This window comes from Seriola aureovittata, chromosome 4 (genome assembly GCF_021018895.1).
Source record: "Seriola aureovittata isolate HTS-2021-v1 ecotype China chromosome 4, ASM2101889v1, whole genome shotgun sequence".
Lineage (NCBI taxonomy): Eukaryota > Metazoa > Chordata > Actinopteri > Carangiformes > Carangidae > Seriola > Seriola aureovittata.
In genome coordinates this window covers 12,948,096-12,970,948 of record NC_079367.1, presented here as the reverse complement: position 1 = coordinate 12,970,948, position 22,853 = coordinate 12,948,096, and the positions used below count along the sequence as shown (strand labels likewise).

Below are 22,853 nucleotides of genomic sequence, written 5' to 3'. Positions count from 1 at the left end.
ACCAGTTCCAAGGTCAAACACGCCTGTCTGAGGAAATACGAAGACCAATACTTTCCTGCCAAGCAAACACATTTGCAAACACAGCCACAGGCAGTATCTCAAACACAATTGCCTATACACAACCTCCCTGTCTTGCCACTAAGATTAATAGCATCAGACCAGCAAGCTTACACACACACACGCACATGCACACGCACACGCACACACACACACACACACACACACACACACACACACACACACACACACACCTCCTATGGAGGCCGTCTCATGAGGAGGCAAAAATAAATGTCAAAGAGAAGACAAATGTTATTTCTGACACCATACTGCAAAGAATGTGCAGGGTAAATTGTCTGTAACCCATCATTTACATAAACAAATTTAGAAAGATTTGCAAATGTTTTTACATCTGCGAAGAAATCCCTTTGAAATTTATATGCATATATACATATATATAGACAGAGGTTGGCAAATACCCAAATTTCCCCTTAAATTGAGAACAATAACAATGATGTAAATATTCTACATTATTTTACATTTACACGACTTAATCAGAAAAATTTATTGTATTCATCAATATTCTAAAAAGCAGTCATTTGCAGTTTATTTTAATAATTTACAAGTTAAAACTATTTTCAGCTGATACAAGCAAATCAGTCCATGTTTGTGCAGTATGTTTTATACATGGAGTTTGACATCAGCTGTTGCATCACATTACATTTTTGCCTCATCTTGAACTCTCCATACTCCTACTCCTCCAGTTCATTCCCAGTACACAAATATCGTAATGTACACATATGCATCAGTATGCAGTGTGCACTCATATACATGCGCACAAACACACACTTCATACCTCAAGTCAAATGCTGCTATAATGCCCTCAGGTGATTTCTCAATGTGTGTGTGTGTGTGTGTCTGTGTGTGTGTGTGTGTGTGTTTATCGCTCTTTATCACATGCTTTCAGGTTGAATAAGCCCTGTTACAGTGGACACACACACACTTACTGCATTGTCCTCCAGTTCCTGTAGCTGTCACACTATCTCCCACCAGTGAACCAAATGACTCAACCTGATTGCCAACTGAGTGAGTGAGTGAGTGAGTGAGTGAGTGAGTGAGTGAGTGAGTGAGTGAGTGAGTGAGTGAGTGAGTGAGTGAGTGAGAGTTTATACAGTAAACCTTCATACCTACACACCTTTTCCTTGTCCCTTTCATTTTATTTCACTTCACAGTTTTGTGAAGATCCTGCCACATATTTTGAGAAAAAACTTTGAGGTTGATGACACTCGACACCCCATCCTCTTTTGATTATGCTCTCCAGCAATGTCTGCCTTACCCCTGCGATCCCCGGATGCTTATTTTCGGGCTGTGTGGCAACCAACTGTTCTTGTGACCCTGTTCCAGCCTTTATCCTCCAGCCATTACCTGCTGACCATTTCTGCTGTTTTTGGACACTACTGCTGAAACAACTTCTTGGCATCTAGCTAGTTTCAACCAAACTACAGTAATTCCATTTCTATCTCATTTTCATTCATAAGCTGAAAACTCATCCCTTTAAAAACCACTTCTGCCTCTCTCTCTGCTGCAGTATTGCTACAGTACGACGGATCTTGTCAGTTATATTCCTCTCTGTCTTATCTTTCTCTGTCTTCTTGTCCTTGCACTGAAAATGCTCCTGTCTTGTTAGAAAACTTTTCAGCTATAATTTCTCAAATAGTTCCTTCTTGTGCAGCATCAAAAATTTATTTTACAATTGGACATATAAGGACTCTCCACTTGGAGTACTGTTGCAATTAAAATAAGCACCCTGGATAAAATATTCAGGTAAATAAATTGAGGCAGAGACAGAGAGCGGAAGAGAGAACAGGAAAAAGAAAAAGACAAATTGTGCATGAATGTCAAGCTTAGAAGAAAAAAGGCCCTGTTCAGAACTGGCATTAACACGTGCCTTTGCTGATTCGATCACAACCAGACAGCTCTAAGTGCAGGTATGAATGCGCCCAAAACACATTGAGGATGCATTTGAGATCCGATCGTTCATACCACATTCGGAATTGGTCATATTCTTTTAGGAATGTCAACACGAATGTGTCCTGGGCCACACTGAAGGGCCACAGACTCAACTGACATCCTCTCCCATAGTCTAATTTGTCCCGGCACAGTTTCATAATGAACCAAAAATAGTTTTACACTTCTCACCATGTTTCCCATACATTGACAATATCAACACTCACTGCCACATATTGATAATCTATTTTTACTATTTCAAATGGCTAAAACCTTCTTTCATTGTAGAGCTGTGCACAGTGCATTGATTTTTCTCAGCCCCTCTCTCTGTCTCTCTGCATCTCCCCCATCACACACACAACTGGCCAAAAAGAACACATTTGGTCTTCACAACCAGAAACTATGTATGTGTTTATTTGCATATAGAGCAGGGAAGTGAGACCCAATCACAAGTGGTCACTTGAGGCGCATGTGAGATGCATTTTAATGCCAGGTCCGAACAGAGCCAAAGTCAGAGACAGAATGTGTGGGTGGTTTTACCTTCAGTGTGTATAGCAGACACGTAGCTCCAATTGTATCTCTTGACAATGTCCACCATAGCTCTTGCCTGCTGGGCATCTGAAGGCACCACCCGCATAAAGTACTTATAAAGGCTCTAAAACAATGGAAATTAAATCAGTGATAAGCAGAGTTATCCAGGAACATCTAGAACATTCACTAAAGTACTGGGTAATTTTAGATAATTTAATAAAAATTACATCAAAGCAGCAGTAATATATTCTCTCTATAACTGATTCTCTCAAATATTTATGCGCCTACATCTGCCTAAATTTGTCTACAGGCGCATGGGCTCACCTTATCGCTGAGGTCCATACTGGTGGCAGAGTAGGCAATCTGTGGTATGTTGAACAGCTGAAGAAGGTTCTGGACCTGGATGGCCACTGAGCTTGACCCCGGTCCAATTAAACCCACAATAGGTTTCTTCCCCCGCATTGGAGTGGCAGAGGGGTCTGCACACTTCATTGTTGCTCCTCCACCTCCTCCCCCTCCCCAAGAACCTCCTCCACCCCACTCTTCTGCCTCATCAGAGGAGACCAGTGAATCCCGAATGAACTCAATGCTCTGCTCCAGAGCCACAGCTGAGTGCCAACAGGAGTCCCTGATCTCACAGCCCAGGGTGATGTTGGGAAGGATGTGTTGGTCATTGTTAATGCGGTCCAGTGTGTGCATCATGGCCTCCACCCTCTGGATGCCATACTGCTCTCGCACCGCGCCACACTTGCGCTCGTGTACCTGTGCGGGCAGAGCGGAAGGTGAAATCAAATACAGTTAAATTGCACTGACATTTAGATAACAATGTTGTCTAAATGTTGACATTAGTGAGGATAGCATTAACTATTCAGACACATTTAAAAAAAAAAAAAAAAAAAATTCTAATTGCGCTTTTAACACATAACTGCTTCAGTGTTGGACTAATATTGGTTTTATGTTCACATGGCTGCAATGTTCTCAGAGTTATTTTTTTCCGTTTGCAATTATCCATGACATGGAAAAAGCTTAAATGCCAGTGGGTCAGCTAATGGAGGCTGAATGTTCATGGACTCACACAGAGGTACCATTCTACAAATTAGGTCCTAATAAGCAGAGCAACATTATGACTCTGTACAACACATCAGATATTGGTCCAAAAATTATCTCCAGTAAGTTTTCTGGACCATCATTATACACACTTTTTGTCTTAACTTCTGTATAATTTTCAAATACCTTCTTTAGAAAACCAGGAAGGATAGTAGATGAGGTCAGTGGGAGTAGAATGTGAAAATTCATATGAAAATTGAATTCCTGTAATTCTGTAACACACAAACCATCCTGTAGACATATGCAAACAAAAAAACACAAAAGTACCTTGTCAGCAGTAGGCTGATGATGGACGGAGAACAACGCTCCAATGATGATGTCACCAGGTATGTGTGCTACAACCCGCCGTTCGTTGGACTGGGCAGAGTCAGCTTGATCAGACACCACCCAAATGGACACAACTAGCAGCAGCCAAAGCATCATCTTGGTCCGTTCAGTTAACAAAGGAGAAGCAGGTGTCAAATTTGCTGTGTAGAGCCGTCACAGGGAACTACTTGTCCAAGAAAAACTTTTCCTCTCCATGGCAAGAGCTTGTGGCACAGAGGAGTTTTTGAATATGGATGATTTCAATATATTCCTTTCTTGTAACTTGTTTTTCTGTCCTTCGGATTTCAATGTGGCACCATCACTGCAACAGCTGAGACAGGTGCAGCAGTGCAACCTGGGAAATTCAAAAGAAAATCTGGGCTAAGTCTCATTGGCTGACATAACTCCAGGCTCCCCCAATTATAAGGCAGAGTTGGTCTCCACAGTAACAGGTGAAAGACAGACATGTTCACATAAACCTGTGAGCAGAAAAGACTTTGTTAGAATTTGAACATATTTGTTGGCGCTGGCTTTCACACTAACCAAACAGACTCATCTATTTTATTGGTTTGATCCATTTACTTTAATATAATAACTGGCTGCAGACACTACCTCATATCTTGAGCTTGACAGACCTTCTTTACAAACATGCATTCATAAACTTTGACGACAAATGTTTTTACAATTTCATCAGTTTGATATGTGCAGGGCTCTCCTCATGATGTAAGACCTATCAAAGATTACTTTAGTATATTGTCCGGTGCATGAGATAAATAAAAATTCTGATGTGAGATTCACATCTCAGATGAACAGGCAAACCTGTTGGCAGATCAGCAAACACAAGTAGTTTAAGTAAATCATACCTTCAATCAAGTTGAAGATAAAATCCAAACACATATGAATGAAGTCCAAACACTTTATGTCCTCTATAACCTGTTTCCATTCAAAACCTTACTTTTCACCTACCAACAGAAAGTGGGGCAAACTGTGTGATTAAAGCCAGAGCTCATATCATTCACTCTCACTTGATGCAATGTTTATGTGCACCCATTTCACAGCAAATGTCAATCTCACTATACATGCAAACCGTGCAAATGAACTCAATATAATGGCCACTCAATTGGCCATTATAGTTACCAACATAATAAGCAGTAACTGTTTGCTCTTAATGAAGCTTAATGTGATGACTGGAGTACTGGCTCTAGACCAGTACTCTTGATTTATGTATGGAGGTTTTACAAACACTGGCCCAGCATTGAAGCCTTGTCCTGCTCTTCCTGGGGAACAGCACTAAATCTCTGTGACTGAGCATAGTCATCATACTCCCCACTGTGTCAACATAATATCAATAACCACAACAGCGTGTCACACCTTGCAGCTGCAGTGAGGACTCTTTGGTTGTCTGACAAGTTTTATACAGCACTCACTCGTAAAACTATGACGCCAACAAGGTCACATAAAACCACTGGCAGTCCCATTTTTCTCTTCAATTTCATTTTGTTTTGGTCCTTGAAGATTAATTCCACCGTTGAAAAGCCATGTTCATTCCTCAAGTTTCAGCCCCTCGACTCTAACCAAATCAAGCTTGGTATGTCATTGGCTATTCTCTCGCTGTTTTAATGGTATTAGTACTATAATACTGGCTTTAATACTCTTCAAATTGACCCCCTTGCATCGTTGTCATTAGACTTTAAATTGTTTTCAATACTGACTACTACACATCCGTTGGCAAAAAGTGTGCATCCAGGGGGATTTTATATTCCTTTTGCTCTACGAAAGAAGGTAGACTATTGCATGTGCCTTGTTATTATAAACCAAAGAATGCATCCATTTAATGAAGTGTAAACAGAGGTTAGGTAACAGTGAAAAATCCCCTTTGCAAAATGTGGGCAAGTCAGCCACTAACTGGATGATTCAAACAGACATACAGGACACATCTAGCTACAAGTAATACACCAAGCATACTGTGTTTAACAGACAGCCAAACAGTTTCCTCCCACGAGTAAACTTTCAAGTAGCCATCCCTCTGCATTAATGGGCAAGTCTTATAATTTGCTTAACCTCAGATGCTATACAAATACTTTAGTTCACTGCAATGGAGCAATTTAATTGACCGTAAACGGCAGGGGAGCTGGGACAGTTTAGAGAGCAGAGGATGGCATCAACTGCTTATGCAAAACAGGATCAAGGTCGTGACAGGGATGTTGGTGGTTAGCTAAGGGGAGGAAGCGGGGAGATGGAGAGAAAGGAGGAGAAAGAAATGAAGGTGGGGTGTAGTGAAATGTAGAAATGGAGGACAAGGGGAGAAATGGAGGGAGGGAAACAGAATACAGATGAAAAAACCGAAGGAGGGAAGATGGAGAGAGGAGGAAAAGAGGGGACAGGAGGGGGTTGACAGAGAAAGGCGAATTGTATGGAGACAGACATAAAGGAAGAGAGACGGAGACAGAGGAGGAGATAAGAAAAGAAAAAGAAAAAGAAGGGGAGCGCAATAAAAAAAGAGGCATCAAGGGACAGGGAGTCACACTGATCGTAATTAACATGACAGTGTTAGGATGGCAACAGGGCCAACTGCTGCTCCAATAATGAACAAATCAAACAACTCTGCTCTCGCTCACACACACTCTGTCTCTATCAATGACGCAATTCTGTCTCTGTCTCCCAATCTCTTTATATTGATCATTGATTCTATTGATCTTCTCACTTAAAATTTCACTCCTTACAATATCCATAGACACATTCCCACTCACCAAAAAAAAAAAAAAAAAACATTCAAAACATGTTTCTCTTTCCCTATAACATGTGCAATCCACACTCAATCACATACATGCTGTGTGTCTCTGTCACACACACCCAGTGTGTCTCTATTGTGTGGGCCTAACTGTGGCTGAAAAAGAAGAGAAAATCAAATCCTTATTCCCTAAACAAACATCTCGCACACACCATTAGGCATTTATATCTCTAGTTCTATCCAAACTACCCACAAGGGCATTATACAACCTTCCAAGTCAACTTTTACACTGACATAAACACACAACATAGACAGAAACAAACACTCTCCCTCCCTCTCTGTTTCACATTAAGTCAATGTGTTTCATTAGTGCTGACTCTGTTTTATGTGTTGAGAAAGCATTTAATTTACTGTACATTAAACAGGGACAATAGCAATGACAATTTATTTAAAAGTATCCCTCGTACGCAAATATATTTATTTTTTCTATCTTGTTCTGTATGACACACACACATTTGTGTTTGTAATTAATGACAGGGCAGGGGTCAGCATCTGGAGTTTCCAAAATAGATATAAGTTGCTCTTTTCGTCATTTAAGCAGCTTAACTTTACTGACTGCATATTTTTGGCTGCTTTAATAAGGAGAAAAGAAAGTATCCTAAAACAAATATACATCAATAAAAAACACTGAACACATTTCTATTCACCACACACGTTCAAACATAGAGACACAAAAATGCTAATGGCAAATGCAGACACCTCTTAAGCCATACACTAACAGATGTGCATTCACCAACATAAATGTAAAGAGGATCTTGCGTCACCCTCTTGACATGTGCTCTACTCTCACTGACATACTTCACCAGCGCTGTAAGGATAAATGGAGTGCCAGCAAAGAGTTTCACATGTATGAGAGGCCATACACAGCTTTACATAATAAAATATGTCAGTGTCTTCCTGTAAATGTAACGACATAGGCCTACCACCTTTACAGTAGAAAACTAAGTGACGTGACAAATATTATACCATATCATTGTGTTACTTAAATTATTTGCTGACAGCTAAAATAGGTCATGTTGGGTTTTTTCTGTTGTGTTAACAATTTAAGGAAACAGCAATATTTTGGGAAGCTTCAGTTATTCAGGGAAGATTTTTGCTGAGTGGGCGTATGACAATGTGTCTCCATGTGCCTCCTGTTCCCAAATAGTCAGAGGTACAATTTTTTGCACCTGAGCCCCAGGAAACAACAAGTTTCAGCATGATTACAACATCAACATCCCTATGAGCTGTCATGTTTCAAAAATGAGGTCCAGCTCAGTGCCACAAGGAGCTGTTCCTGGTCCTCACACAAAGAACATCACAAAGGCTAGGACACACCAACACTCACAACATGCAGATGTGTGTACTTTTTTTTCCTAAAAGTAACTCTCTTGTGTTACATATTGCCTGACTGCTACAGCTAATTTGATTTTCCTGTCAGTCTGACCAAGTCTCACTAAATAAATAAGCTATGATAATAAATGACCTTATCCTACAATAAAGGGCATGAAGATGCCAAACGCTATTAGAATCTCTCTGAAATCAATGTATAGTGACAAAGCCATTACAAACACCAGATAGCCAACAAGTATGTATGAACGTGTGGTTGAGCAGGCTACTGTTCCCTTTTTGCTACCTCTCTATGTCGATATTGCAGTCTCAATAATACATATATAGTCATTGTTGTCAAGAAGAACCAACACCACTTTACGTGCTGCAGCGACATCATACAAGGTGTGACAGCAGCCCCTGCATTAACTCCCCCCAAACAAGCTCTGACCTTAAATCACTTCACCCTGCAATGTTTCAACGGGGACCAGCAGCCTACACAGACTGTCGCTCACTCGTCGATTTTCAGCGACCTCATTATACTTTAGATTTTTCTTACCTAGTGTTACTATAGCGTCCCTCTAAAGGAATCCACTCTAATATTTTGTATATGCTTGATCAATTAATTACTGACATGCACGTAGAGCGACTGGTCAAACCGCATATCTCCAAGGAGAAATAAAATCCAGAGACAACAATGACTGGCTGGCGCAGCGCTGCATCCGTCAGCCGCAATGGGAGATCAGAGTCCATCATTTGCACCGACACACACACACACACACACACACACACACACACACACACACACAAAGACACACACACACACACACACACACAGACACACACACACACACACACACACACAATTTTATTACGAGCGAATGAAGCAAAACATGACAGAGACACCGTCTGAAATGAACATGGCTACAGCATGCACCGATGAAAACCGGGTTTCTGATGCTTCTCTGTCTTACTGACATGACTGTATCTCCTACAGAGCTGTGCAACTGGCTGCTTTCCTTAACTAGGTTACACCGTTACGGGATATAACCTTCTAATATGATTCAAGGATAACTAGTCCAGATGCAACTGCAAGTAAGTCCCTTTAAGAATATTGCAAGAACAGTATAGGTAATAACAAAGTGCGACAAAATAACTCTGAGCAGAATATATAGAGGACAGGGTAAGTCCCTGTAGAAATACTGAATGAATCTCGGTGATCTTTCTGTAACCTTATGAATAAGCCTTACCTTATAGGAACCTATATGTCTCCCCGGCGTCACCGGCACAGTCGCGCTGGACAATGGGATTGCAAGTTACTATCACAGAGAAAAGATACTGCCGATAATGTGTAGTCCAATGTCAAACACACCGGAGCTGCCTCTGAGTGCTGAGCAGCTTCCGAGCTTCCTCCGTTTTCCAGTCACGCACACCTGAGCCTCTCTCCCAACACCTCTCTCCTTTATCCCTCCCCCTTTTCTCTCTTCTGCTCCTCCTCTCCCTCCACACATACGCCATCCCACCCACCCCAACTCTCATCTCGGCAACTATCACCTTCCCCTCTTTTCAGCCCTTCTTCCACATTTTTAATCTTTCCAAATTTACCCTCCTGCCTCCTACCTTTCTTCTTTGATTTCCCCCTCTCCAATTGCACTAAAAACACCCACATATTAATTTTACCTGCACTCCTCTCTTCCCTTGTATTTGGCTGTTGTGTTACGCTGTGGGTAGTGTTTTCCTGTGGGCCATTGAGTTTGTTCTCGGAACATTTCTTTCACCTAGTCCAAGCTATCTTGCCGTATCCTCCTGCTCATCCTCCTCATGCCTTATGCTGTGAGAAAAAAAAACCGTGCTCAGAGAACGGACAAGCTGCTGTCTGTGAACTACTAAAGCTTACCATATACCAAGTCCCCCACAACAAGCTGGGCTAATTCTCTTGACGTTAGCTTAGCCCACGTCTTAGCATGATATCATAGACCATGGAGTGATGAAATAAGGTGACAGGTGGTTCAACTATGCTAGCTGCTAAGTGACGTATGGTGCTAAAAGTGTTTCCCCTTGCCCTGAATCGAACTTTTTTTCCCACCTTAAACCTCTGTAAGTCTTCATCTACGACGTCTAACCTCAACCAAATACAGTTATTACCGCTACAACAACCAGTACAACGCCTAACCGATTTTAAAGGTGGTCAAGTGCAACAAACTACAAGCGTCTCGAGGGGCAAACAGACTTTGACGTAACAACTGCTCAGGGTTCGGGTGTGATTCAGCCAATCAGAGTAGAGGACAGCCTCATTTAGTATTGCCGGAAGAACAAGTCAGAGAGACACGGGTAAAAGCGAAAAAGAAACACACACAAAAAAACACAGTCAAACCGAGCGTGATGTGCGTGTAACTAGTGTTTGTCTTATTCCTTCACTGTCTCACACCTACACACGTTTTTCCCCATTTCCCCTTGTGTCTGTCTGTCTGTCTCTCTCTCTCTCTCTCTCTCTCTCTCTCTCTCTCTCTCTGTCTCTCCTCCCTGTTGATCGCTCAGCCTAATTAAATCCTGCACTTACAGACGCCTTTAATTTTCAATTCAAACAGGGACTGATCAGAAAAATGGACGCAAAGCCCATAAAATGCAAACATACTGTATCAGTAGTTCCTCTCCACGAGTTATAGCCTATAATGTATCAGGCTGAAGGTGGACTGAGTGTATCGCTCCTCTCCTCTGATCAAACACACATCAGAGGTGACACTGTGGGCTGGGATAACGATGCAGTGGATGGGGATCGATATCATTTGAAGTTTCATAGCGGTCACAGGAGTAAAGAGCCATTAACCTATACAGCTTCGCCTGGCGTCCACCTAAAAGACCCACAGAGATCAAATCATTAAAGAAAAAAAAAAAATCGATACAAATCTAATGGAAACATCCTGCCTCCCTGCAAACGTCTCCGACCACATAGCACGGACATTGCCAGTAATGACGGGTTTTTTTAGGTTTTGCACGAAAATAATTGAAGATTTAGGCGTAGGCTAAAATGGTCAAATAAATCAATATTTGTAAAGAATTCATTTTATTTATCATAATACACTATTTTATTAATATAGATGAGTGTCAAGATATACAGTGCAATACAATATAAAAAATGCATGCTATTATGGGTAAGCTATATGAATGAAACTCAACTCTGCTTTTCTCAGCTCTGGGGAATTTGTTTGGAAATGTGACTGCGTGACAACAAATGGTCTAAACAACATTTCCTTGCAAAAATAACGAGTTCGTTGATACGTTACATATTTCAAATCTTATATCACAAAGGAATTATGGGAGATTATAAAATACCATATGTGCTATTAGGTCGCTGTTAACTTTTCGACAGTAGCCAACCAAAGACACAGTTTCTCACTGAATATTATAGAAGTGATTGTTTGTTATGGGTTTACTCCTACGCCTATGATAGGTAAAGCGGTGTTACCTGAAGAAGCATCCTCTCTTTGCAGTCACAGTGAGATGCATCCCAACTTTAAATGCATGAGAAATCGTTCTTACCGGGCAATTCATCCAACTGCATCAATTTCTCTCCACGGATAGGAAAAAAGAGGGAAGTAGAAGTCACATACCTTTGCTTGCAGGACAGGTGAAGGTTCCTGGAGAAACGCAGCATCCCTCACGCGTCCATCACGGCATCATGCTCGGGGTGGTTAATCTACTTTTTCACTATGGCAACAAATGAACCCCCCCCCCCTCCCCTCTCTCTGTGTCCGCCGCGCCACGCTCTCCAATGAGGAAGCTCTGTTTGCGTCACAGGTCATCCTCTCTCTCTCTCTCTTTCTCTCTCTCCCTTTCTCTCTTTCTCTCCCTCTCTCTCTCTCTCTCTCTCTCTCTCGATATCACACCTACCTCCAAGATACCATCTGGAGATAGATGCTGATAGAGAGTAACCCTAGAGGAAGAGCAAAAGGGGGAGAGACAGGGAGAGGGGGGTGTGTGGGATAGAAAGGGTTTTAGAAGCTTGGCTTAGACCAGGCTTGGATTAATTTGCCAGCCAAATGCATTTGGGATTAGTAGACCATTAAAAGAGCACAGACACACACACACACACACACACACACACACACAAACACACAACTATACAAATTCACACACATGCAGGCCGAACGTGGCTTTAGCTGATTCAGTGATAGCCTTACTAACCCTGACCTTTGTGTCTCTCAGGCACTCTGTTTCACTTTTCTGAGCTTGTTTTGACACGAACAAATGGGCTAACTAGCAAACATGAGAGTGCAAATGCACACATAAACAGACTCTTGTTTTCAAACAATTGTATTAATGGTGGTGTGTGTGAGAGAGTGTGTTTTGCCTGTAGAAATAATGTGTGTTGACACTGTACGTTATAACAAAACTAAAAGAGTAGAAATCCCCAAAGAAGAATAACCAACCAGGCAAAGTTGAAACTACCCCAGGGCCCCAGGGCCCAAAACAATCTAGGCTTTTTCCAGTTGATATTCTGCTTGTATGTTGCATGTTCTTAAATAAATTTAAATTTTAATCAGTTTTCAGCCAGAGTAAGTTGGAGAACATGAGGGAGTCCTTGGTGCTCACAGGGTCACTTTTTGGCACAGGGTTCACTGGTGTGTTCATCTGGTCCTGAAAATGCCAAAAGTAAAAACCAGCAGCACAGTTTATATGAAATGATTTTGTTGTGATGAAAATCAAGCTGGTTTGGCTGTAGAAGCATCCCATGAATGAAGGACATTAAAGCTGACCCACATCAAGAGCTGGATGCGCTGAAGGACACAGTCTACAACAGTCGGGGCTTCAGGGGACCTCATAGCCAGACTGTAGCTGCCCTTCCTCTCCAGACTGTAATCTCACAGAGAGGAAAGCTAGTGATGTTTTCCAGCAGCACATATTCGGTCTCACAAGCAAAAAAGAGGTACATATCAGTTACATGCCAAAACAATGACAGGTACAAGACAGTTTACAAGCGTACAAGTTGTAATGTTTCAGTTTCCCAAATGAAGGGAAACTGGTGAACAATGTACCATCCTTGTGAAGTGATGGTAATAATAACACTGGACTTCATGACTGATTTCTAATATTTACATCTAGGGTACATACAACATGGTCGAAGATCACTTGAATGCACTAGTAAACAGTTGCCTGGACCGCAGTGGACTATGGGATACCAATGGCTAGATGTGTACTGCAGATTCAAGCAAAGGACGTTTGTTAAACATTTGGTCTTAAATGCAGATGTTAGAGGATCCAGCCTCTGAATTCAGATGTAGTGTAATCCTTCATCTGATTTTAAGCCTAAATTAACAGGTGTTATATTTAAGAGGTTAGATCAAACCTTACAGACTTTATATGACAATAATTAGATTTTACTGGTTTTATAACACCTACATATTTTATATGCATCATTTGGCATATAAATGGATCCTTACACACACGCATTTCTAAAAATGTCCTTGTTCAGTTACACAGGTGTCCACAATGCTTACAAACCTCAGCACAGGGTAAGTTTCTGTCTGCTGTCATATCACATCTTGTCCTTGATTTTCCAATAGAGCTGTTTAGGATGGATGAAATGCCAGAATGATTTAGGGTCACATTTCCATGGCAACCCTTCACTGTTGTAGTAAAACAGCAAAATCAACAAGCAGCCAATGGATCAGCTCAAATAGTCTCGTTTGATGCCAGTCAAACTCTGTCTCTCTCTCTCTCTGTCGCTCACTACACACACATACACCCAGATTCACCTCATCGTTCTCTAAGAGGGACTCTTGAAATGTTATTGATGCACGTTTGGATCAATAAATGAATTACTATTGATGAAACTGAGACAAATCAATGACAAGTGATAAAGCAGAGTGTGCCGAATTACAGAGAATTGGATTGAAAGGTATCATAGAGGAAAATCATCCAGTTACCACACTGTATATGCGTAATCTGACACTGACACTGACACTGTTAAGCAGAGTGTGTGTGGGCTACAGCAGAGTGCATCGCATGGCTACAGGTCCCCTGGTTAGAAGATAATAAGATTACAGTGACACAACAAGGAAACCTTATGAAATATACCTGCACTCTGTATGTGGGCGTTTGTGTGTAGCTATATGCAGGTGTGCATCACACGCATATAAACGTCTATAGGGTAAAAATCTCTTTTTACCACACTCCTCCGCAAATCACAAGCACAACAGAGTCAGTGTCACAGTCGGCAAATCAATTATTCAATGGCATTTCAAAATAACAGTGGATACCCATGGTTGCCATAGACACATAGCTGATTTACAGGGTTGTCACTTGTCTGTGATATTCCAACTCTAAGTAGGACAAGCAGAGGGGGAAAAAAAACTACAACAGCATAACGCCAACAGAGAAACAAGCACGTTAGTTATGAAACGTTTACCCTCATGTAATGTGATTCCTCCTTCACTGACCAAGTGAAGATTAGCTTTTAATGTCTGAACTAAACAGCAAGCTTCTGATGTGTGGTAAATATTCACACCCTGGTTTTCTATAATAAGCCTGTTGTCTTGATATGCTGAGGTGCTGGTTGAAATGAAGTCGCTAGCTACCATAGAAACAATGTTTTTCATGTGACATTTTGACACAAAAGCGGATCTTCAACATTATGCAAGCCCACTGGAAAAAAGTAGGTTTAGTATGTAACATAACATAATGCTGTGTTTATTTATCATATTTTAGACAGTCAAACTCAAATTCAATGCACATTAAAAAAGCAAGTTTGTCCTCAGTCCACAGACAGGCTGCTCCAGAGTCTGGGAGCAGACAAACTAAAAGCAGCCTCAGTGTCGGTGTTAACTGTCAGCACAGGTTGACAAGCTGTCACAGTGTCTCAGACTACCAGGACGCCCTGATAACAGGGACGGCACACAAACTGGGGAATCTGGAGCAGTGTATGAATTTTACCCTGCAGATATAAAATAACAAACATTTCAAAGTCCCTGTGAAAATAGTTATATTTTAAATAGAAAATATCTATCTATCTCAGGGCTGCAGCTGTTTTCATTATCACTTAGTCTATCAATCATTTTCAGAATTAATTGATTGGCATATACAAATAGCAAAAAAAATACCCATCACATTTTCCCAGAGTCCATGGTGAACATGTCTTGTTTTCCAATAATATTAGTTTGATTGCTATTTGCCGCTATTTAACTTTCTGCTGACCAACTGATTGATTACCTGAATAACTATATTGCTCTAATATATCAACCTGTCTCACTCTGTCAAAATGCAGATGAGGGGCATAAGATCATAGGTCAGGAGGTCACACCTTCTGACAATCTCTGTGACTGTGGACAGAAAACACAAACACACACACCTAGCTTCGGTACCTCAGCACATTTAATATTCCTCAGCACACACACACACACACACACACTCTCTCTCTTTCTCTCCTGTAAGACACCTGTTCACCTGTTCCAAAATTTATCTGAAAAGCAATGCTCAAACAGATTTTCTAGCTAAGAGACTAATTATCTCCTAGGGCAACAAGGTGTAGATGTCTCTACCCTGTAGCAAAGGATGTATCTTTCTTCTTTGCAGGGCAGGATGGATATTAATATGAATAAATTATATGAAATACAAGAAAAAGTAAAAAAAAAAAAAAAGAAAAACACCACCTGCTGGCCATATCATCTGTGTTCTCCCTCCTCTCTTGTATCATTACACCTTGAGGCAGAAGCTCAAGCTGCCTACAATAACCACGCCGTGAAATGCCATCGCCCTGTGGTGTTCTCCTGTTTAAGGGCAATACACGTGTCGTGCTGCCCTCTTGTGTCTGGTTGGGACAGACGAAGAAGAGATTTTATGAGCAAGTCTCAATCAGGCGTCATTCAAATCTGTACTTACGTGGTTGTTGGGCGCGTGAACTGTTGTAAGTTCAGAGCTTTACGGAAAGTGAAATTCTTAGAAAGTTCAAAGCTCTCACACTCTCTTTTTCACACACACATACACTCACACACACACACACACACACACACACACACACACACACACATGCATGCATGCACGCACGCACACAAACACACACACAGTCTGTCAGTCTCGCACAGAGGAGCCCTGCGGACAGGTTTATCCTGTGATGGTCATTCCTGTGCGCTCCAACGCGTTCCTGCAGCGGGATAAGCTGCATCCCGTGCCTGGCTACGACAGCATGTGACCGGCTTGTGATTTCGGCTTGTGCTCGGATACAGACCCTGAGACCTACCCCCCCCCCCCCCCCCCCCCCCCCCACGCCTCACACCCTCTCTCTCCCTTTCTCGTAGTTTCCACGTACATTCTTGTACTATGTGGTGATCGTCACGCTGTGGTACAGATGATGACAACACCGTCAAAGACTTCTCAAAGGATTTTGAATCTTACATTATAACGTTTCATTTTTGCACATTGCCATGAATTGATGCAAGCTATTTATTAGGCCAGTGGTAGAATGTAACTGAGTAGTCTAGTATTCTACTTAAGTACAATTTTACTTGTACTTCATTTTAGTATTTCCATTTTATGCTTCCAATTCTATGACTGACATCTACTCTACGGGTACTTTTTCACGTGTTTAGAGAAACAGATGCAAGACCCAAAAAGGACAACTGTTTTAATTTCCACAGGGAACTCCTCTTCTCACTTCTACAAACTAGGTTTAATGTTCTTCTTTTTCCTTTTAAAAATGCAAGGTTTCATTAGATGTAAAATGTTTATTTGACTGAATCATTTTCATTCTCAATAACACATGTTTACCTTTCTGTAATAGAATAAGAGGAAACTGTCACTGTCTGTTTTCATTTATAGGGCATGAATTGAGATTGTATTCACCTCAGCATGAACAACATGCTACAACGCAAGCTACAACCAGGTTTTATCACAACTTAAAATGTTAAATTCTCTCACCTCACCCCTGTGCTGTCCATTTTGTTTATTTTATGGCTCTGTTTTTGACAGACAGCCAATGGCAGCATAAAATAACTTTTACTGCAAAATATTGAAATATTAATATAGTCTTTCACGCTGCAGTTCTGCCTGTAACACCTTTGGGGGAATTAGTTTAGTCCCCATAAATAGCATCTCTGAAACAGATTCTTCATAATGTTGAGTAAGTCAAAAGTTACCCAAAGTAAACTTTTAACCTACTTTAGAGATGTCAGGTGTTCTCAAATACCATAACACGCACAGCTGTGGTTTGTGCACACTAAACTTACCAATAAACTGACTAACAATGGAGACTGGTTTTTACTTATCCTATCTGTTTCACATGTCCTCATATGGTTGAATCCAAATGGAAATCTTGTTTTTGTCTTAATCTAAAAATTAATTGAAAAGGTTTTCCTAAATGATGTCTTCAGAGAGCAGACCAACAGTGATTTAATGTGTTAAACATGTTGCTTGGACTAATATTTCCCGGAGTTTTCTCATGTATCTCAATAAAACTCAACTCACATTTCTGCCTGAGGTATAGTGAAGCAGAGGGCAGCTGGTCTCAAGACCAAATGAAAGAGGAATCAGGAATATTATCCTGAGCATGTGATGGCGTATGAGTGCACATGCTTTCGTGTGTGTATGTGTGTGTATGTGTGTGTGTGTGTGTGTGTGTGTGTGTTACAAAGTGTGTGAGATCACAATGAGATCACACACTTTGTCAGAGGACGGCCCCTAAACTAGCTCAATGAGTAGGGAGAGAACAAGAGACTGTTGGCTGGGTGTAAGAGAGAGAGGGTGGAAGGAAGTCTGGTAGAGGGTTTAGAGTTAGATGGTAGAACAGAGGGGTAGCAAATTATTTTTTAAAAAAGGCTGTAAGCTGCAATTTAAAAAAAAATAATAAAAAAGCTAGGAATTGTTTGTTTGTGGATAAATACAGGTACCTGAAGAGTGTGTAGTTTTTCATTAAAAGCCATCTTTAGATCAAATTTGGTTGAATGCAGCTTACAAACTAGAAGTAACTTTTCAGCACTTAATTTATTCCTCTGTGCTGCTTTTACTGAGTCTAACCTTGTCGGCTGCACGGTCTGTGAGGGCGTCAGGTTCTCCTTTGTCCATCTTTTCAACAGGAATTTACATTCCCACCGTGGTTAAGACTGGAGTTGCTCTGACTTTTCAACATGAGGAGCCTGTGTGTATCTGTACTTCTGCTGCAGTTCATTGGGACATCTTTATGTCAATTCCCTCGCCCATGTGCCAACTCAGAGGGGCTACGAACCAAAGAGTGCTGCCCGGTGTGGGATGGCGATGGCTCAGCCTGCGGTGCCCTCTCAGGCCGTGGTTTCTGCACTGAGGTGCTGGTCTCAGATGAGCCCCATGGGCCCCAGTATCCACACAGCGGGATCGATGACAGAGAGCGTTGGCCTTTAGCTTTCTTTAACCGGACATGCCGCTGTGCTGGAAACTATGGAGGTTTTAACTGTGGAGAATGCAGGTTTGGTTACTGGGGTTCAAACTGTGCTGAGTACAGGGAATCAGTGCGCAGGAACATCTTGACCCTGTCAGCTGCTGAGCAACAGAAGTTTATCTCTTATCTGAACCTGGCTAAAAACACTGTCAGCCGTGACTATGTCATCTCCACAGCGACAAGAGCAGAGATGGGTGAAAATGGGGAGAACCCCATGTTCTCTGACATCAACACCTATGACCTGTTTGTCTGGATGCACTACTACGTGTCCCGGGACACCTTCTTGGGAGGGCCAGGGAATGTATGGAGAGACATCGACTTTGCCCATGAATCTGCAGCCTTTCTGCCATGGCATCGAGTCTTCCTGCTGCACTGGGAGAATGAGATAAGGAAGCTGACGGGAGATTTTAACTTCACTATCCCATACTGGGACTGGAGGGATGCCCAGTCCTGTGAGGTGTGCACCGATGCTCTTATGGGGGGACGCAACTCGCTCAATCCCAACCTCATCAGCCCTGCCTCTGTCTTCTCCTCATGGAAGGTGAGATCATTTGACTCAGAGATAATCTGACTCACAGTCTGTGAGTGAAGACATATGTGCAAATCTTTTTTATCTGTAATTTAAACACTGAAAATTCCTTTTGTTACAAAACAAAGCCTTGCTTTGCCTCCATCTCATGCTACATTTCCTTTGTTTTTAATCTGGTTATTGAGATCAGACTGAAAATCCTATTTCCGAGGCTTTGTCTCCATATTCCAGAAAATCTATCTAAGACAATTTATTTAGATAAAACTCTCAGAAATCTTGAAGTCGTTCATTTTATTTTATGTCTTTTACTTCAACCTGATGTTAAACATTGTTCCATTTGTCTTCACTAATATTTATCCATACTCTGTCTGTTTAGGGTATTTGCAGCAAGACATCACACAAACAGCAGGATATTATGTTCTTTACATTTACATTGTTTCTCTCTATTCCCACTGTATGTTCAGTCCATTTTCCTCCTCTGATGATTTCAGTTCCTCATTCATAGCTGATAAAAGTAAACATTCCTGTATGAGAGTCATTTCACTGAACTGCTATTGGTGGACAGAGCTTTATAAAGGTCTACAGGCTCTTTAACCACAGCAGCCCAGTTAATGTGTGTGTGTGTGTGTGTGTGTGTGTGTGTGTAGGTGATCTGTACCCAGCCAGAGGAGTACAACAACCAAGAGGCATTGTGTAATGCTACCGAGGAGGGTCCACTGTTGCGTAACCCCGGAAACCATGATCCGAACCGCGTGACTCGACTCCCCACAACAGCTGATGTGGACTTCACTGTAGGCCTCCCCGAGTACGAGACGGGACCCATGGACCGATTGTCCAACATGAGCTTTAGAAATGTCCTAGAGGGTATAGGTTACACACACACACACACACACACACACACACACACACACACACACACACACACACACACACACACACACACACACACACACACACACAGAGTTATTACTGAGCTACCATCCTTAACCAATTAAATCAAATGAACATAATCCTTGGTCTAATCTGTCTAATCTAGTGAACGAGTCTTGGTTCACACATGGATAGAAACAGAATTACATGTGTGTCCGTCGGTGTGCATACTGTACATGCAAGCTCAATTACAGACCTGTACACTCACATAAACCTAAAAACACTGAGACATAAATGCAATTATAACCAGAAAGAAATATATACACCCACGAAAAAGATACATGCCAGTTTAAATATTTCACATGGGAATGAGTCATTCAATTTTCTTGGTTTATAAATAAATCGTTTTATTTTAGCGAAATCTTGTTACTTGAGCTTGGCCAATATGTCTTGTCCACATTAGTGTCTAACTCATAGTTGCCTTGAAATATTTTCCATGGGTATGATTCGGAGATAGACAATTCTATTGCAGATTATTGCTTCCACAGTCAGGGGCCTTCAGCTCGCCTTAAGCTTTATAAATTCCATGTCTGTCAGTGTGCTAGACATCATCCATTTTAGTGACAGTAAATGAAAAGCTTCTCGAAGATTTGTGAAAGAGCACTTGAAACACTAGAAGTGGGTTCATCCAGCCAATTCAGCTCTGTTATAAGTTCAAATGTACTGTCTGGTGGTGGTAATGTGATTTCCCAGTGTCTCAAGGTACTTTTGAAAAGAATCTTCACAATTTTTCCACCCATCTCTCTCTCCACACACTCCACTCAACACGGCTATGCTGCCAATCTTTTTCTACTTTCCCTCTCCTGAGTGTTACCTTCCCATCCCTCTTTCTACTCCTCAGTAAATCTCACTGTTACTCTTACTCCTCTCTCTTATAGTTGTTTTAGCTCTCCCTCTCTCCTGCAGGTTTTGCCAGTCCAGAGACAGGTATGGCAATGTCAGGCCAGAGCACCATGCACAACGCCTTGCACATGTTCATGAATGGCTCCATGTCCTCAGTGCAGGGTTCAGCCAACGACCCCATATTCCTGCTGCACCACGCTTTTATTGACAGGTATGACACACAGGAAAAGAGCAAATATTATGGTTATAAAATGTAGACAGTCACTTATTCGTGATTATTTCTGTTCAGAGCAGTTAATAAACATACAGTATATCTCCCCTCTGTTCCTTCCATTTCCTCTCCAGCATCTTTGAGCGCTGGCTCAGGACTCACCAGCCGCTCCGGACCAACTACCCACGTGCAAATGCCCCCATTGGCCACAATGATGGTTACTACATGGTGCCCTTCCTGCCTCTCTATAGAAATGGAGACTATTTCCTATCCGACAAGGTTCTAGGATATGAATATGCTTACCTGTTGGACCCTGGTCAGTACAGAACAACAAACATGTCCAGTGAATGAGTGTTTCTACAACTTTTCCTTCATGTAACACTGTCTTATCCTGTCTGTGTGGCCACAGGCCAGAGGTTTGTGCAGGAGTTCCTGACTCCCTACCTCCAGCAGGCCCAGCAGATCTGGCAGTGGCTCCTGGGAGCCGGGATCCTCGGGGCTCTGATTGCTGCAGTCATTGCCACACTGCTTATTGTTGCAAGGAGGAAGTGGAAGCGTAATCTGAGGAGGAAGAGGGCATCGAGCTACGGAGAGAGACAACCACTACTGCAGAGCAGCTCAGAGGAAGGCTCAGCCTCATATCAGACTACCATGTAACATACACAGATAGTGTGCATACAGATGTATATGAATGAACTCGGGACACTTTTGGTATTTTCATTAAGCAAATGAATAAGATGAATCCTAGTACGGACTTCATTTGTTATTGATTCCCAGCCAGTAATAAATCAATTTAAATTTTAAAGTAACAGGTGAAGGTACAGATGAGTCAGTTCACCCAAACCTAAAAAAAACATATCCTCCCCTCATGGTATCTGGCAGCTAGTCATTTGTGTTCTCTTTGCCTCTGAGACATACAGTATAGGCTACTGCTAAGACCTTTGCACTCCGATACAATGGAGGTGAAGTGAATTTAAATTGTGGGGTCATTGCACTGAAAAATGTCAGCAACGTGTCTTCACACAAGCACTGTCAGATTTCACAGGTTAAAAAAAGCACTAAAAAGCAACTTTTGATCACCTCGGTTTGCAGAGCTCTACATCTACACACAAACTGACAGACTTTCAGGGCCATTATGTGTTCATCATGCCAATGCAACACATATCAGTATTTGAATGAAAACATAAAGATTTATACACTACAGAGACTATTTTCTGGTGGGTATTTGAACTGTGAGTTGTGTCAGGTTACAGAGATCACCTTGGTAAATTTACATTTCCTGTCTCTTTACACAGGCTACTCAGCAGTCAGTGACAGCAGCCGTGTTTGGATCAGCAAAGATGTGATCTATTTCTTGACTTTCCTCATTGGCCTGAAAAGAGTCACATTTCATGTAATTTGTTACTCATTTGTATGGTACTGTAAACAGGGCACATACTATATGTGAATACAGTAAGTTTGCTAAAGTGGTCACAGTTGATTAAAGCTCAACTGAACTGACTATAGCTCAAAGAAAAGTAAGAAGGAAGGAAGCATAGTAGATCATTTAAAGTCAGGCCAGTGCTGCTGTAGCTGTAGTGACTGCTCAGGTTGTTCATGTCACATTTTTTGCTCCCCCGTACTGAATAAACCTGTGTGACAACAACAACAAAACATTACCTCTTTCTCATTTGACTTTGTGTCTTTTCAGCACAAAACTCCCACACTCTCTTGTGTGTTAGCTACGGTGCTGAAGGACCACAGCTTGCTTTAATGCCTTTGATCTTTGGCAGGCAAAGAAGATGCATCATGATAACAAAGACGAATCATGAGTTTGTACATCCTGCAATAAAATCAGACCTGATCCAGGTTTTCTCTGTGTTTTTTTTTTTTTTCATCTGTCGATTAT

General features: G+C 41.6%; 2 protein-coding genes across 4 annotated transcripts in view; one reads left to right on the top strand and one right to left on the bottom strand.

Annotated features, from left to right (window-relative positions):
• The window catches only part of grm5b (glutamate receptor, metabotropic 5b), a 71,510-nt gene extending 59,762 nt beyond the window's left edge, over nt 1-11,748 (bottom strand). Inside the window, exons 1-4 of one of the 3 annotated variants that reach the window (XM_056374084.1) lie at nt 11,659-11,748; nt 3,910-4,303; nt 2,860-3,297; nt 2,545-2,659 (exon numbers count right to left, since the gene is read on the bottom strand). In XM_056374084.1, the coding sequence (XP_056230059.1) occupies nt 2,545-2,659; nt 2,860-3,297; nt 3,910-4,065 (709 nt within the window). In that variant the 5' untranslated portion in view covers nt 4,066-4,303; nt 11,659-11,748. Of the gene's footprint in view, nt 1-2,544; nt 2,660-2,859; nt 3,298-3,909; nt 4,428-9,297; nt 9,463-11,658 lie in introns of those variants that run through there. The other 2 variants (XM_056374083.1, XM_056374082.1) reach the window with 2 other exon arrangements.
• Nucleotides 11,749-18,165: 6,417 nt separating this feature from the next.
• Nucleotides 18,166-22,107, top strand: tyr (tyrosinase). The gene is made up of 5 exons (XM_056374501.1): nt 18,166-18,993; nt 19,629-19,845; nt 20,818-20,965; nt 21,100-21,281; nt 21,375-22,107. Exons 1-5 carry the CDS (start codon nt 18,166-18,168, stop codon nt 21,620-21,622), a joined length of 1,623 nt encoding a protein of 540 aa, XP_056230476.1. The 3' UTR covers nt 21,623-22,107.
• The last annotated feature ends 746 nt before the right edge of the window (nt 22,108-22,853 follow it).